The following is a 17,330-nucleotide window of genomic DNA, read 5'->3' as shown; positions in this document are numbered from 1 at the left end:
AGTATATCAGTTAATCTCTCTCCCTCCTGACTTACTGGACCAAAAGTTTTGATTTGGTTCCGAAAAACTTTTTACAGTCCTATCAGTTGTTTAAAATAATGCTATTTTTAGCTTGCTTTGTAGGAGTTGTCATTCCTGTGGAGCTTTTGGTCTTTCCTGAAGTGTCTACTTACCTCTTTTACATTATTGATCCAAAGAAACACGTCTTCGTTTCACCTGGAGCAGACCAGAGTAACAGTATGTTTTCTTCTTGAAGATGTTCTCCCCAGAACCCACCTTTCCAAGTATGCTATATAGCTGTATTACCAAGATTTCTTCTCAGTGCACTCTGATTCCACTGTTTCATGACTCTGATTCCACTGTTTCATGTTGTTTGGTTGGGTGTTTGTTTTAATTAGTCATCTATTTCTTGGAATTTTCACTTCGATAGATTCTTCAAGTAACTTTTTCAGAAAAGCTGAATGGAAAGCAAACAATGCTTTTATTTTGTCCTTGATAGCATAGCTAGGTTTAGAGTTCTAAGAACGAAATTGGGACCCACCCATCCCATATACACACAAGCACACATAAAAGCATACTTTCAAGGCATTACAATTTTATCTTCTGTTACTCAGAGTTGTTCTTGAGAAGTCTAACAGCAATGTGAGTCAGCCTCTTGGAGGTAACCTATTTTCCTGGTGTTTCTCCATAGAGATCCCATCTGGTTTTAAAAGTTTTTGTTTTTCCTTTCATTGCTTTTCACTTGGCAGTGAAAAGCATCTATATGAAAAGTCCAATTTTCGTCATAAGTCCCGAAAATTTCCTGATTTTATTGTCTCCATGCTTCTGTTATTTTCTGAAACAAACGTCAGATCTGATTCTTGGATACCTCCACGATTCTTAACTTTTTCCGTGTCTTAATCTTTTTGATCTTTGTTCCGAGAAATTTCCTCAATGTTACATTGTAGCTCTCTAATTTAGCATCCTCGGCATCACTTCTGTAAGCCGTCTCATTTTATTTCCACAACTGTTTTAATTTCCAAGAACCTTCCTATTCTGTCCCCTTTTCACAATCTGTTCTTACTTTATGGATGCAATAGTTTACCAAGTTTCTATGAAAGTAGTCATTAGAATTTGTTAACTTTTATTTCTAGAATTACTTAAATTTCCTCCAGGTCCAGGTGGGGTTACTGTGTATCTTAGAAAAGCTCCTGAAAGGATGCTGCTGTTAACCCTTGGTTAAGAACTACTTATCTAAATGATCAAATGGTTACTGTTTGTCCCACAGATCTGAAGGTACAACATTTAAACTTGAAATCAGAGAATGAGTCCAAGGATGGAAGCCTGAACACACGGCATAATCTCTTATCCTACTCGAAGATTCTCTGAATTCCAATGTTTTATCCAACTATGGACTGAGACCTATGGAAAATAGTAGTTATTTGAACACATAATTCTTAAGAATTTGATCATTTCTCAGTCTCCTACACTGTATTGTTAGGTCCAAGAGGACAGCAATCATCTTTTTGGTTCACCCTTGAATCCCCAGTGCCTTGCAGAGCCTGACAGAAGGCGCTCAAATAACTGTTACATAATTAAGTCATCTGTTCCCCTCACTTGCTCCTTTACTGGTTCTGTGGACTCGCTTTAGGTGCATCCAAAATGTTTCACTGAATGTACGGCTCTCATTGTTAAAAAGACCGAACTTACACTGACCCGGAGTCAGCTTCCTTATAGCTTCTGTGGGTTGGACGATAGCACAGGAGGGATGTTAGGGTGGGGGCAAAGAAGGGGGGTGGTGAGATGACTGCTGAACAGCCTTCCATCACTACTGAAGAACCAGTAACGTCTACCAGAGCAACCTCCACAGAGGTAACCACGGAGCACAGAAGCTGGACAAATGGACTACTTCTATAATCAGAAAGTAAGTGGATGGAAAATGAACAGACAGTGAACAACTATAGTTGCCCTTTTATTCCCACAGAAGTTATCCTTTAAGGTGGTTCACGAACCCCTAACCATTAGTTGCCCTCTTCTGGGTTTATTCCAGTTTGTCACAATTTCTCTTAAATTTTCTCTTGGCCCCTTACCAAGTGCAGAGCAATGAACAAGTCAGTGCATGAATTTGTCCATTTAAAAGTTTCCAACAGACTTAACATACTCGGGTCTAGAAAGCATTGACTTTGTAGAGTTACTATAACGGACAACTCAGCTCTAGATAGGGTAAAAGGGTCGTGTTTTCAACCACACATACCTGTCCAAGCTGTGATGTCTGTCCCTGAAGAGAGATTTGTGACCATGATTCCTCAGATCCTCCTGCTGTACGATTGGAACTCAAGCTCTCACTTTCGCCTGTAGTGATGCGCCCTCCCTTATTTTCAGTTACGACTGGTCTGCCTTAAACTGCCATTCTGAACTTGGCAAAAACAGAGCCTACTCTCCCTTTGATCCCAATTTCCCAATCGCTGCCCCCACTGCCCATATGCTAGTGAAAAGGCGAGAGAAGTTTACACTGCTTTTGTGTACATCTCATGAAATTAGGAATACCTACAACAATAGACATTTGGTAATCTAGCCTTTGTACAGGCCTGGCCTCTCAGTTACACTAATAAAACCTTACGGATTCCTCACGTCCAGTGACTTAAAGCATTTTCTATAGCCAGCCACAGTGCTGGATAGTATCACTTGCCTTCCTCTACTCAACTTCCCTCATCCTTCTAAGACCAGCTTAGCTGACACAAATACAAATTTCAGGCAGCAAAGATGTGGCCATTTTAATCTCCTTTTAAAAACTACAACAAGTAATCTTAAGTAAGGCAGTCGCTGATCAGTTGCAAGCTGATGAAATACTGAGGTCTTCTTCAACCACCCCCTCGGCAACCTGAAAGTAGTTCTCTGCAATACTACTGTCAAATGACCAGAGATGTCTGTCACAGAGGGATACTGAAAATAAATCTTAAACTGTCTTTTACAATTTTTTGTTCACGAGCTGGAAACACCTACTTCCAAAATACCCACTATTTTAAAACCTTCTGTATTCAAACTTGGTTCACATCTGCTGGCAACGAATTTTAAATCCTTGTTTTGTCCTGTACATAGTAAAGGTTTCTGTTAACCAAATGTCTAATCTCTTCCCCAATAAGAATGTTCAATTCTTGAAGTCTAGAAGGCCCTCTCTTCCTTCATGAGTACACAGGACAGATGTACATATAGAATTTAAAACAACTCAATCCCAAATTCTTTCACAAGATGTTAACATGATTATAATCACATAACCCAAACTTCTTCAGGGAACATTTTTCAGAACTAATCTTCCAAATTATCCAAGACAAAGGCCTGGGTTCCATGAATATGCTTCTTAAAGTGATGACTTTTAAATTTCAACCATTACACATTTGTAGGAAACAAGCTCACATTTGTGATGTCTTAAAACTGTGCAAGTGCTTTGACACCTGCTCCTCCCTCCATATTCAGTCTCTTTAAAATGACAGGAAAACAGCAACCAATCACAGGTTTAATGGGTTTAATAAGTTTACCCCTTCAGTTCCTATTTGCAGCACCCAATATTCCTTTGAAATACCAGACAGACCCAGCAGTGGCCAACAGTAAAGTTCAGACCTCCAGAGTTTAAAAGTTCAGGTTCTCTGAGCATTCTGTGTTGCAGTGGCACTTGTCCAAAATTGGTACCTCCCTATAGCTGGGGGAGCTTTAAATGTACCAGTGAAAAAAGTTTTTTCCCCTTCAAGGGGAAGAAAGGATACCACTCCTCAAAACCCAGCAGATCTGGCTGTGAGGTCTTTCCTCCTGTCCCATCTCTTCAGGCTTGTTTTTTTTGCAGTGGAGCAAGAGACCAAATCTAGCCTGAGTTACAAGAAACAAGACAGTGATGGCTATAATGGGAGTGACCAGGAGCAGCAGAGTCTCCTTTACTTCCCACGTCCAATATATGTGCTTCACAGAAAAACCAAAACAACAGGTCCACAAAATACAACAACTAGAATTACAAAAATCCATTCATCCAAGGATGGTGGAAGGCGGGAAGGGGAGGTGGGAGGATAAATGGCACAGGGAGAAAAAGTATTCAAATCAGTCCAGGCACGGGGGCTGGCAAATGCTAGAAAAGAGCTGCAGAAAAACCTGTGGTCCTTTCAGACTCACCAGTGTTTAAAATCCATACTGGTGTCAGGACGATTCTGCCTTACGTGCACCAGAGACAAAAACCCCGATTCCTCAGAGAGAAGGGAATATGCACAGGGCCCTTGGCAGGGTGGGTCCTGCCTTCCCTGGTCGGGGAGGTGAACGAGAAAAAGAGCTGACGCGGCATCCTTCCAATCCCACCATCCCCTCTGGGTGGCAGGCGACTCAGTGGCCCTCAGCAGCCTTCAGTTTGGCAGGAGATGGGTGTGGTGAGGGGAACTTCTCTGCAGAAGCTGAACTACTCAGGGCAGACTGCAGGTAGACCGTCTTGTGGAAGAGTCTGTTGCTTAAGAAAACCACCAAGGAGAAAAGGCGCAACTGGAAAAGGCTAAAAGGCAAAAGAGACCCAACCTGTTAGACCCCCCAGGTGAGCAAAATTGTTTTAATTATTTGACAACTTACTTGACTACTTTCAATTTAAAATGATACAGGGGAAAACAAGACACCAGAAATTTGATCAAGCATGTACAGAGGTTAGACACACAGATTAAACAGGCAGCAACTAAAGAATGCACTGGGTCCTGTCAGGAGTGCAGTAGTATCACCATTTGCAGTATCGGGGCTTAGAGGAAATAAAGTTCTGTTTTAGATTAATTCTGACTCAAGAAGTACCTTTCTAGTGTACAAACTTCAAGCTATGTCTGAAGATATCATATGCTATGTGTATTTCATTTTCAGGAGAGCTTCAAGAGAAAGTTACGTTAAGGTACACACGTAGGGGCTTCCCTGGTGGCGCAGTGGTTGAGAGTCTGCCTGCCAATGCAGGGGACACGGGTTCGAGCCCTGGTCTGGAAGGATTCCACGTGCCGCGGAGCAACTGGGCCTGTGAGCCATAATTGCTGAGCCTGTGCGTCTGGAGCCTGTGCTCCGCAACAAGAGGGGCCGCGACAGTGAGAGGCCCGCGCACCGCGATGAGGAGTGGCCCCCGCTTGCCGCAGCTAGAGAAAGCCCTCACACAGAAACGAAGACCCAACACAGCCATAAATAAATAAATTTAAAAAAAAAAGGCAAACCTTTAAAAAAAAAAAAAAATAAGGTTTTCAAAGTCCTCTGCTAACTATAAAATTCTATTAAAAAAAAAAAGATACACACTTAGCATTTACTGGATAGCAAGAACATGCAAGAACCCAAAGCAGATTGGAAATTTCTAATAAGTGTATCCTCACTGACTTAACCAAAATTGATCAAAAGATTGGGCTTTTCTCTGAAGTGATAAAACTTTCAGAGTGCTAGTGTTACTAAAGATTCATTTTAAAATACTTTGTTTTACTGTCATTATCAATAAACTCCTGTAGCCAGAACACATGGCCCACTATTTTTATAAAGTTGGCCATTCTTACAAAATGAGCTCAACTACAGGTAGTAAGTGCCTTATTCGGTGAACTGTTACATTTTAAGAATATGTATAATAGCAGCAATTTCTGAAACATGTATCTGCACATATGCATGGGGAAAATCGGGATACATCCCAGAAGTGTTTCTCCCGTTGAACTGTATATTAATAGTTTCCTGCAGTGTAAGGTTATTTTTAAAAAACCTTAAGAAAAATGTCTCATTCACATAATTGCAGTGTTATGGCCCCAACACTTTAGACCAAAAAAACTTAACACATTTTAGCTAATACTGGCTAATACTTACTATGCTTTGCCAGGGGTCTTTGCTTCATTGGCGCTGATAATGAATAAAGGAAAGAGGATAGAGAATAGGCAGCCACTGTTTAAAAAAAAAAAAAAGAAATAATTAGTCACCTTCAAAACAGCCATGACTTTGAAGATATTAGAAGCCCAAAGTTCTTTGCCTCCAGTGCTAAATATCATGGCTTGATGGACCCTTAATGTATCAAACACATCTTTAAAAAAAAAAAAAAAAGGATTTTTCTAAGCGCTGGCTATGTTTAACATTGTTCCAGGAAGCAAAACCGAAGAAAGAATATGGCATATATGATCATGCAGACTATATTTTAATGCTGAGAATTCCCTGGCGGTCCAGTGGTTAGGACTCCGTGCTTCCACTGCTGGGGGCACGGGTTCGATCCCTGGTTGGGGAACTAAGCATGCCACAAAACGGGGCAAAAAAAAAAAAAAAAAAGCTAACTGACAAATGTCTATGACTATCTGTCAGGGAGAAAAAATCCTACAGACCTCCTGATGGCCAAATAAGAATGCAGAATGCCTAGCACAGAACCAGGCATACAGAAGGGGCCCCCTACACTGAGTATTTTTACCAGTCCCCTTCAAGTCCCTACAGTCAAATTACCTGACTATGTAGGAGGACTGCATTGCTGTGAGGAAAGCCAAGGGCAGACCAAATCCAAAGTAGTAAGGCCAATTCCTTTCTATGTTTGACAATCGCTGGTGCATTTCAATTCCTAAAACAAGGAGCCAATACAATTAGGCTACATATTTCCTTTCAGTCAAATGACTAAATATAGTAGACAATTTATTTGAGGTTTGAGTTGTAGGTACCGATCTGCCATTTAGAATACAACTAAAGCATATAAATTAGAATTGTCCAAATCTGATAAAGCTTCTATGCGAAGCTTTTACAATTGAACAATCACAATTTCAAAGCTGGCAGGCTAAGTGAATTCTGAATTACAACACCAGAATCCTCTGTCAGTATTAGTCTTGAACAAAGCAAGAATCAAAAAAAGGCAGCTATCCTCTAGGAATCAATTAACCCCTTTCAACCAACCACACCCAAATATGCCAAGGACTTTCAAAATATCCCCCAAAATAATCTGTATGCACCAACGTCAAATTAATTTCTCTAATTTAAAATAACTCGTGCTCATTTATGCCATCTTACGGCTCTGTCAGAGCTACGTGACACTAAGCTCCGTAAGGATGATGCCACACTGCTACGTTCCCCAGCAACGAAGTTAAGGGTTAACCCCCCAAGCCAAACGCAAGTCCCCTCTTGCCAAAAAGGCTGCTTCATTCCAAAGACGGTTTGCCAAGGGCCTAAGTACTGAAGAATTTAAGAAGTCTACTTAGCAGCACCATTTCCAAATTGGGCCTCCAAGTTCTGAGTTTCTTTAGACAGGCTTACCTTTATTGAACCAACGATATTCGAAGCAGTACAGTGAGTAGAGAAGAGACATATGCAGGAGACTAACCAGCTGACCAACAAGATGGATGGGAAAGAGACTCACAAACATCCCCTGAAGAACAAGTACGGAGAATCTTAATTCCAAAGCTTCAGAGACCTGACACTGTTCACCTGCCACTCTGAGTCATCACTCTCTACCAGATAGCCTGATGGTTGTTTCTCAAGTTTCTAAATAGCAGAAGAGTGAAGAATGCTCAGGGTGGCAGGGAGGAGCAGGCAAATTCATGTTTCTTTACCATTTTATGATTTTAAGTCTCTAGTTTCTGTGAAAAAATGATTTACAGATCATTGCCTCCCATAAACATATCTGCTGAGTATAAATGTGACACCCTGTCTTTGTGAAGCTCCCTCTAATCAATCTTCTTTTCTTAATCTGCTCCATGCGCCCAGAAGGCCAGTCTCACCTGGAGGAGGAAAAGAGCCTGCAGCAAAAGGTTGAAGAGCATGTCAGCAATTATTTTGCTGACACTAGGGAATGGGTGAGGCTTCCTCCCTGATACCTCGAAGGCCAGGTCAGCTATATCCTGTAAGAGAGAAAGGAGCTCACCAAAACATGAATTATATGGCCTCAATATCCATCCCCAAAGCTAAGGCCACTGATCTGCCATGAGACCTGCCAGGGGAGAAAAGCCCCTGGACATCTGGCCATGAGATGCTCTGGGGACCTGAGGGGATAATTCCATTTTACAAGAGCACAGAGATCACCCACTGGCTGCTTGACCAAGAAAAGTTTAAGGCTGTGACATCGCTCCCTACATGGCCACTAACTTTGCAGGCTGAAACCTGCCACCTGGCCATCCATTATGCCATAAAACCCAGACTCCATTCTGCCCTGGACCTACCTGAAACCAAATTGCATTCACAACTTTGCTAAGCACAAACAGGGGGAGCACCCAAAGAGCACTGAAAATTGACGTGAGGAAAAACTCGAGCCACGACCAAACATCCCCATGTAGTGACGGATCACCTAAGAAAGGCGGAAAGGCTTATTAGTTTAACTGGAGAAATGGAAAACCAGAAGACCAAATATGCAACCCCTACTCCACGCACATACATCTTTGTTTCCTGCCAGCACATCACTGCACCTATTTCAGAGAGTCTTATTCTTCATAGACACACCAAATTCTGGCCACAACTCCAATTCAGAGTAGCCACGGAGATGTGCTGCTTACCTTGAGACAAACCTGCTTACCGGGTGGTGACTGATATGTCAGTGACCAGCAGTACACTGTATGCAGGAAACCACCCTGGTTCAAATCCCAGCTATGCCACTTACTAATGGTTTAACCTTGGTAACCAATTTCCATTTCCTCATCTATAAAATGCTATCTGTAACAATACCCAAAGGGTTGTTGAGAGATTTGAGTTAAAAACATCTAAAGCTGCGGGTACAGAGGAAGCGTTCAATAGACTGACGGAGACACAGGGAAACACCTCCCACCTCGGCAATGGACATACTTACCAATAATTTGGGCCGTTACTGACTGAAGCACGGGAATAAACACTCGATAAAACAAAAGGAGACTGAACTAAAGGAGAGAAGAAATAAGGTAAACATTAAAAGCCCTTCTTTAAAACACGAGTTCCAAGTTTCAATCTAATTATTTTCCAGATGGAAGTGCCTTTTACAAATTAGGAGCCCTGAAGTGGTACCAAAATTGGACTCAGTTCTATTTCCCAATTCTCCAGCTGAGGAGTACAAACCTGACACTGCCTATGAAAACACTAAAACTTCTGGGGGACTAGAAGAACATTTCAATTAGTAGTCACGCCAAACTACAGGCATTTACTAAGTACACAGTCATATTTTATTAATTAAAGCTAACACCTAAAATCATCTGTGAAATGTTTAGATTAACAAGGTGAATTATACTGAATTTCAAGTCCAAGAAAATACTTAACTATTTGTTCTTCAAAGTACTCAAATTTCACTTAAGCCTGTGTTGGTTCTCAGTCAGCTGTAGGCAACCTTCTGGTATGAGTGTCAATAGTAATCAATTCGAGGACATTGCTATGACCAGACAAAGGGAGAACCTTGCCCATATCCATCTGTCTTTCCCCTCTGAGCCCCCATAGTTGCTCTTAACCAAAATGTCCAGACAATGTCACAAGAAATTGTTACCTATTAACATTAAAACTTGTGACTAAGTCATTTAAGAAAAAGTGTATATTCAGGGCTATCTATTCCTGATATTTACATACAAGTTTTCTCTGAGTGGGAATAAAATGAGTGAAGGTGCACAGAATCCTGAGTGATGGCCTTAAGCACGTATTAGCAGGGGAAAGCTACCTGTCTCAATTTCAAGAAGACGGTTGAGAACCATGAACACCAAAATAATCTGAATAAAGATGCTTATAGGGCTTCCCTGGTGGCACAGTGGTTGAGAATCTGCCTGCTAATTCAGGGGACACGGGTTCGAGCCCTGGTCTGGGAAGATCCCACATGCCGCAGAGCAACTGGGCCCGTGAGCCGCAATTACCGAGCCTGTGCGTCTGGAGCCTGTGCTCCGCAACAAGAGAGGCCGCAATAGTGAGAGGCCCGCGCACCGCAATGAAGAGTGGCCCCCGCTTGCCGCAACTAGAGAAAGCCCTCGCACAGAAACGAAGACCCAACACAGCCAAAGATAAATAAATTAATTAAAAAAAAAAAAAAAAGATGCTTATAAGGCACCTGGAATTTGACGAAAAAGAACTTACCCAGAATACTCCACCATTCCAAGCGCAGCACTGAAAAATTCTACTAACAATACGTGGTTCACTGGAAAAGACCACATGTATTTAGCTTAAAAGGCATACAGGCTATTTCCATAGTGTCATTCAGTAGCTCTCCTTTTTATATCTTTTGTTGGCATATTATTTTTCCAGCACCTACTGTTCTCCCAATGTTCTCTCCTAATGTCAATAAGAAAAGGCTAAAAATATTTCAAGAGAAGCAGTTTTTCTTAAAAAAACAAACACACAAAAAACTGTATTTTCTAAAATCCAAGACTGGAGACTAGAAGAGGATGTCTGAGGTTCTTCTATCAAAATCCACACAGGCGCTCCTAGAAATATCCATCAATCCAAGTAATTTTTTTATGGTTCTCTATTCACCATCCTGATTTCTTTTAAACACCCCGACATTTTGAACAAGGATTACTGCTAGACACCAGTTTAATTCAATGTGAGGGGAGTGGGGGGAAATCACCTGTAACTTTTTTGAGGGAGAAAGTACAAAAGACAAATAATGGGGTATTGAAACTCCAAGTCACTATGTAGTGCCTGAATTCTATACTAAGTTTGATCACTTCCTAAAGTGCCCACAGAAGGGAATTCAGATGTTTTCTGACATCAGCCTCCACTCCTTACCTCTCTTGCTTCCTCTCTATACTCTGGGCTCTCCTCTGAGCCAGGACACTGCTTGCCCTTCTTCGACGCTGCTCCTCTCTCTTTTGTTGAATTCGAGCATCTAGCTTTGAGATGGTACAAATTCCCCAGATGGAGTCTTTGATTCCCTATACACAAGAGTATTATTTTTAAAGAGGGAAGATAGTGGATCAGAAGACTTTCCAAAGTTACATAGAGTAAAGTGATGAAATAACAGTGGAAATCATGGTACTTAGTTTGCTACAAAGCTTAGGGGACCCTTGATATTTTTCTATTTTGAAATAATTCCCAATTTACAGAAGAGCTACAAGAACAGAGAACTCCCTAATACCCTTTCTCGGGATTCACCAGCTATTTTGCCACATTGTTATTTATTCTTGTTTATATATATATACACATTTTTTTAGGTCATTTGAGTAGGTTGCTGTGTCATGTCTCTTTACTTTTAATTGTTCAGTGTATATTTCCTAAGAATATTCTTTAATATAACAAGATAGTTATCTATTAAAGAAATTAAATATTGAAAGAGTTGAATCTACAGTCCATATTCCAATTTCCCCATTTGTCCCAGTAATGCCCTCTATAGCAGTTTTACCCCTCAAATATCAGACATCAGTTCAGAATCACATGTTGCATTTAGCTCTCATATCTCTTCAGTCTCCTTTAATCAGGAACAGCTCCTTAGCGTGTCTTCCTTTATGAAGTATACAGGTCAGTTATTTTATGGGATGCCCTCAATTTAGGTTTGTGTCCTCATGATTAGGTCCCAGGTTACATATTTTTGGCAGGAATATCACATAAGTGATGGTGTGCCCTTCCAGGTATTACATCCAGAGGCATGTGATATCTGTCTCACCTTGCTGGTGATGTCAATTTTACATATTCAGTCAAGGTGTTATCCAGCTCCATTGTATGGTTGCAAATTTTTCTCCTTGCAACTAATAAGTAATCTGTGGGCAGACATTTCTGAGACCAGGCAAATATCCTGCTCATCAAGTCCTCTCCCCTAGATTTAGCATCAATTAACAATTCTTGCCCAAACCAATCTTGAATAACATGGTTGCAAAACAGTGGTTTTCTACTCCCTCTAACACTTACCGATACTATAAAGCCAAGTTATTGCCCTCCTCTATACTCTTCCAATATCAATCTAATGTCTACAAGTACGATCTACATCCTGTACTAAACTAGCAATACTAGGGCAGACTAAACACTGGTCTCAAGAAAGGACCAGGGCTGGACCAAGGCTAATGGAAGACACAAAGAAATAATCACTGTAAAAGTGTGAAAAGTTGTAGGATAAGAGCACACCACGTAAGACAGAAACAACATTGTAGTGTAGCTGGAGGAGAATGTCTTTCAACAGTGTATGCTGAGGGAGAGGGTTGTTAAGTCTATAAGTCACTGATGGAGGCACTTGCCAATGACTGGAAGAGCCCCAGTGGCAGAAAGATTACTGTTATTACTACAAACATCAGAACTACCTATTACCCAGTTCAAAGGACTGCACTCATTCATCCACCCACTCCCATATTGAGCATCTTCAGTGAGCCAGACAACATATGGAAATGCTCAGGAAACTTATAACTCAGCAGGAGAAGTACACAAGTAAACCAAAAGAAAAAAAAAAATAAAAATTTATAGTTTAGTAAGTACCACAACAGATTTATGTCCAAAGTAGAGTGAGAAGGACTAGGGTATTCAACTTCATCAAGAAGCAGAAAAAAGGGGACTTCCCTGGTGGTCCAGTGGTTAAGACTCCGCACTTCCAATGCAGGGGGCGCGGGTTCGATCCCTGGTCAGGGAACTAAGGTCCCACATGCCACGCAGCCAAAAAAAAAAAAAAAAAGCAGCAGCAGAAAAAGGCATTCTGGAAGCAATGGCCAACCTGGATTTAAGAATGGCATTTTCACCTACTGTTATGAGCGAAAACAAATTTTAGAGAAAACTGTCAGGATACAGAGAAATGAACAAGTTGATGAAGTACCTGCTGATAGGAGCATAAATTGGCAGCATGGCACCTGATCTTTTATCTATAAGAAATGTTTAATCTTATTTTGCTTTTTAACCTCTAAATCTTCCACAAACAGTTTAAAATTTTAAGATAGTTAAGTTCAAATGGCTTAGGGCCTAGTATGTGCTAGGATGATGACAGCATCCCCACTTCTGAGATACTTACAGTCTAGTGGGGCAGACAGACACACAAAGTTCACATCGTATAACTGATCCAGGGTTGAAATTTTATCGCACAAAAGGACGTAAGGTATTAAAAGAAGATCACATTGCATGAATTCTCTTTGGCCCTTCTAAGATATTCCTTCAATTCCCCCCTCTTTGATTCAAAGGTGATAAACTTTTAAACACTCCCACTCCCCATCAGAACTGGCCTCTCTCCTGCTCCCGGGAATAGAGCTACAGGGGCTGCAACTAGGGCATTAGACCTCAGACAGCCACTGTAACGGAATGTTATGCTACTGATCACGTGGGTGACTACATCCTAAACAGATCTCTACGGGATGTTCTTCTAGAGCATCATCATCTCCGCCTTGTAGAATGGGAGAATAAGACGGGTCCTATAGTGTAGATCTGGACAAAGGAGTTTAGGTAATAGCACTGTACTAATGTTCATTGCTTGGTCTTCAACAATATACCATGGTTACATACGATGTTAACATTAGGAGAACCTGGTGAAGGATATAGGGGAGTTCTCTGTACAGCCCTGCAACTCTAAAATTATTCCAAAATAAAGTTTAGGGAATTCCCCGGCGGTGCAGTGGTTAGGACTCCACACTCTCACTGCCAAGGGCTGGGGTTCAATCCCTGGTCGGGGAACTAAGATCCCACAAGCCGTGCAGCATGGCCAAAAAAAAAAAATATTGATAAATAAAGTTCAAAAAAAAAAAAAAAGAGGGTCTGGGGCCAAGCTGAACAGGGTTTCAATACTACAGACACTCACTAGACAGTTCTCCCAAGCTTCTGCGAGATGCAGGATAATACCCCTCCCTCGAGCAGTGTGGATCAGAATGAAAACTTGTAGGTGAAGAACCCAACAAATATAATAAAAATTTCAAAAATACCTAAAGGATTTTCTAGTCAGTTCCTGCAGCAAAAGGGTCAAAAGATGACTTGACATACTCACCCTGGCAAGGTCCTGCAGAAAGGTTTTGACACTGTCAGCCATCTCTTCACAGCCCAAACTATCAACTACACAAAGGAGAGAGAAGTGTCCCCAGATGTCTCATCATGAAGCACCTGGAAACAGACGGAGCATAATCGGGGAAAAATATTTATCTTCAAGTTACTTCATGTACATCTGATGACGTTTTCCACAAACTTCTCTAATAGGAGTGCAGTAGATTCTAGCACTTAGGTAGATACTAGCACAGTTAACTAAGTGAGGTTATACCTGTAACTACTGCAAAACCTGAAATCAATAAATTTTTAAATCACTTACCACCCTTTCACTTTTACATGGATTAGTAATCTCTTCTCTGGGCCTTGATGTCCCTAACTACCCTTCCTACACGTCCCAAGTACTTTTGAGATTTGAGATCATGAGATGGGTGATAATTACACTTCAGTATCCTCCTAAGCAATATTTGTGCTTGATGTTACTTGAATACAAATACAGGAGCAAAATGAAAGTTCTAACAAAAATTACTAAATCTGCACTTCATACACAGGGCCCTCCAGCACACAGATAAGTTCAAAGTATGATGTGAAATTTCCCACCAAGACCCCCAAATATGCCTTCCCTGTTTTCCAACTTTAAATGTATACATATATGTACAATTTTAACAAGCATGCAGGAAACAATGAATTTTAAACTAGGCCAGAAAAAGGTTAAGTCCACGTGTATAAATATTCTTTAACACTCTATAGCTTTCCCATTTTATTTATTTCTTAGGTGAATAAGAAATCTAGCTTCATAAAATAATAACTTGAAAGTTCACGTGTGTAAGTATTTTTAAAATACTACGCTCCCATGTAATGTCTAAGGTGAATGGAAAACCCATTTTCAAAAATTTAATTAAGGACTTGGGATTCTAAAGTTCTCAAACCTGACTAAACCAATCTAGGGTATTCTTAATTTAAGCGATAGACAATAATGACAATTTCACAGGCAGCTTCTATACACCTCGAATTTCAAAACATAAGCACACTTTCCCTAATGACCACTTCACCAAACTGTACCTTATTGACCCAACTGGACTACTGCCACCCAGAACAGGAAGAGCAGGGAATACAGCAGAGGGAAGGCAACTTGCACAACACTGCATGTACCATCTTCTCCTTGGGTCAAATCCTACACAGATGCACTCACTTCAGGTAGAGAAGTTTCTAGGGTAAGAAACTTTTGTTAATGCTCCCACTTAACAAACAAAAAACACCTGAGTGATAGGATACTCAGTGACAGGTGAATAGTTAAAGCTCAATGATGATACATAAAACACTAGTTTCTAATTATCACGGATTCACTTTTAACCATCTACTTCCTCATCTATGAATTAAGGGTATTAAAATTTTTCATAGGTTTTGAGTACAAAGTGCAGTAACATGAAAATAAAAACTTAACTTCTACATAAACATAATCCCACTACAGAATGAGCTAGTCTGGGAGTTTAAGGAAGCCGATTACTTAGTCTGGGTTTCTCACAAGGTGCTGACACAGCTGGAAGCGTGTGGGTCCTAATCCAAGGAGAGGAGCTGTGTTACCTGAACCATGGCCATTAACAACTGGCTTCTGCAAGTACCAAGTGGCAGGTTATCTACTGACCAATAGTGGCCCGTGAAGGACAAGTCACTTCAATTTTATACGCAGATCCTATTTGAATTATCCGGAATATCCAGAAATATTATCCGGTTTGACAAAAAGCTCAGGCATGGAGAAAAGCAACCTGCCACGATTTGAGACCAGAGACTGTATAACACGGAGGGAACCCTCCAACTGTAGTGGACGTAAGTGAGATGCATCTGGTTCACAGCATTTCACAGACGGAGGAACTGAATCTCCGAAGTTAAATGGCTTGCCCAAGATTGCAGCACGTGAAAGGCTACAGCGAACTTCAAAACCCCGGTGTCTGAACCCTCAGTCGGGGCTTTTTACTCAAGCTTTGCGATGAGGATTTTTGTTTAACCCGAGCATCCCATGGACAAAATGTCTCGTAAGCCTGTAAATACAGCTGGCTATTAAATTCCTAAACAGTCATGAGAACTTATTAAGCATCTACTGAGGCACAGTCCTGTACTTTCATTTCTAAGTCACTAAACCCAGAAACGCAAGTCCGGAAAGCAGGAGGCTGTCACATCCCACTCCAGTTTCACTAAAGGTAAGCATCCTCACATCCCACCGGGCTCCCCGGATGCTCAGAGCCCACAGGTCCCTTCGGACCCGTTTCCCCCCAGTTCCTTGGCAAACCCGACTGGAAGCTGTTCTCCCTCCGCAACCACAGCCGTGCACGAAGCGCGGGGCACGCTCACCTCCCATCAAGCGGGGAGCTAAAGACAGCCGCGCCGCACCTGGGCAGAGGCTCGCCCGCGACTGCGGGCTGCGTCCCGCGCCCCGGCCCTGCCCCGCCGCCGCAGCACCTTCCCGCCAGGCGTCCCCGCGCGCAGCCCCCGCCCGCACCTCCCAACCCCGCGCTCGGGCCCTGCTGCCCTCACACGCCCTCGCCGCCCCAGCCACCGGGGCCCCTGCCGCGCGCGCAGGCTGCGCGGCGCCAGGGCCAGGCTCGGCAGAACTGCACCTACCCGGCAGCTTCGCCCCCGCGGCCCCGGCTCCGGCCCGGCCCCTGGTCCACCGCTGACCCGCTCGGCTCCTCCACGTCCCTCCGCACCTCTCCGCGCCCGGCCACCCGCTCCCGCCCTGGCGCTCCCAGGGCCGGGGCCGCTGCGCCCACACTGGGCATGCCCGGGCCGCACGGGGCCGCTGGGAAGTCAGGCGGGCGCCGAGTCCAGCCGCCCGGGCGGAGGGGGCGGGGCCGCGGCGGCGGAGGGGGCGGGGCCGCGTTGCGACCGAGCCTGGGAAATGCAGTCTGTCCTCCGGGCCCACCCGCGCCGCTTCCGGGGATGCCGTACTTCCTGATCCCGTATCGTGTTCTTTGCTCTCTCCCATTTACTTCTGCAGGGTTGCTTTTCTTTCTATTATGAAGCCTAACAACAGAACAATAAAATGTAGAAGTCATCTTGGTCTCTTTGGTTGGAGACTTCAGTAACCAAAGGGTACTAAGCAATGATGGGTTTAAATCAAGGTCACTTAACGATTAAGAATAAAATGACTAAGAATAGGTCAAGCTGCCATGCAATTCGGCTGCATTAGGCGTGTTCTCTGACAGCAAAGTGTTGGCTGAGATTAAAACGATCAAGTAAATAGAAATGAAACCGTTTTCATCTCTGTCCCCACCAGTCCGTCTCTACCCCAGGGACGGCAATTTCTTGGCATCGAACCATCAAGCCTGACCTATAACCTTTTTCTCCCCTATTCCCAGCCTCTTACATCTCTCACTCCCCATTTTTTCCTCTTTTTTCCACTTCCTATTTTCCTTCACCTCTAGGTGTGCTTAGAGCTGCTCCGCTCAGGCCACCTACAAAATCAGATTTTTACTACTGGAAGCTCTTTAGTATAACCTTACATAGTGTGAGCCCAGGTATCAACTGACTTACTCAAGGTCAGTGGC

The 17,330-nt window shown here is 42.6% G+C and overlaps 1 protein-coding gene across 2 annotated transcripts; it reads right to left on the bottom strand.

Moving 5' to 3' along the window:
- Positions 1-3,485: 3,485 nt before the first annotated feature.
- On the bottom strand, positions 3,486-16,597 carry EI24 (EI24 autophagy associated transmembrane protein). Of its 2 annotated transcripts, XM_057552948.1 has the most exons (12): positions 16,405-16,597; positions 14,848-14,994; positions 13,793-13,905; positions 10,636-10,781; positions 9,985-10,045; positions 8,750-8,816; positions 8,130-8,254; positions 7,692-7,811; positions 7,228-7,339; positions 6,433-6,544; positions 5,815-5,889; positions 3,486-4,504 (listed from the first exon to the last, which is right to left on the bottom strand). In XM_057552948.1, exons 3-12 carry the CDS (start codon positions 13,832-13,834, stop codon positions 4,342-4,344), a joined length of 1,023 nt encoding a protein of 340 aa, XP_057408931.1. In that variant the 5' UTR covers positions 13,835-13,905; positions 14,848-14,994; positions 16,405-16,597; the 3' UTR covers positions 3,486-4,341. The 2 variants fall into 2 exon arrangements, with proteins under 2 accessions (XP_057408931.1, XP_057408932.1); XM_057552949.1 differs by lacking the exon at positions 14,848-14,994.
- Between the last annotated feature and the right edge of the window lie 733 nt (positions 16,598-17,330).

Source organism: Balaenoptera acutorostrata, chromosome 9 (genome assembly GCF_949987535.1).
Source record: "Balaenoptera acutorostrata chromosome 9, mBalAcu1.1, whole genome shotgun sequence".
NCBI lineage: Eukaryota > Metazoa > Chordata > Mammalia > Artiodactyla > Balaenopteridae > Balaenoptera > Balaenoptera acutorostrata.
This window is presented reverse-complemented; position numbering and strand designations above follow the sequence as displayed.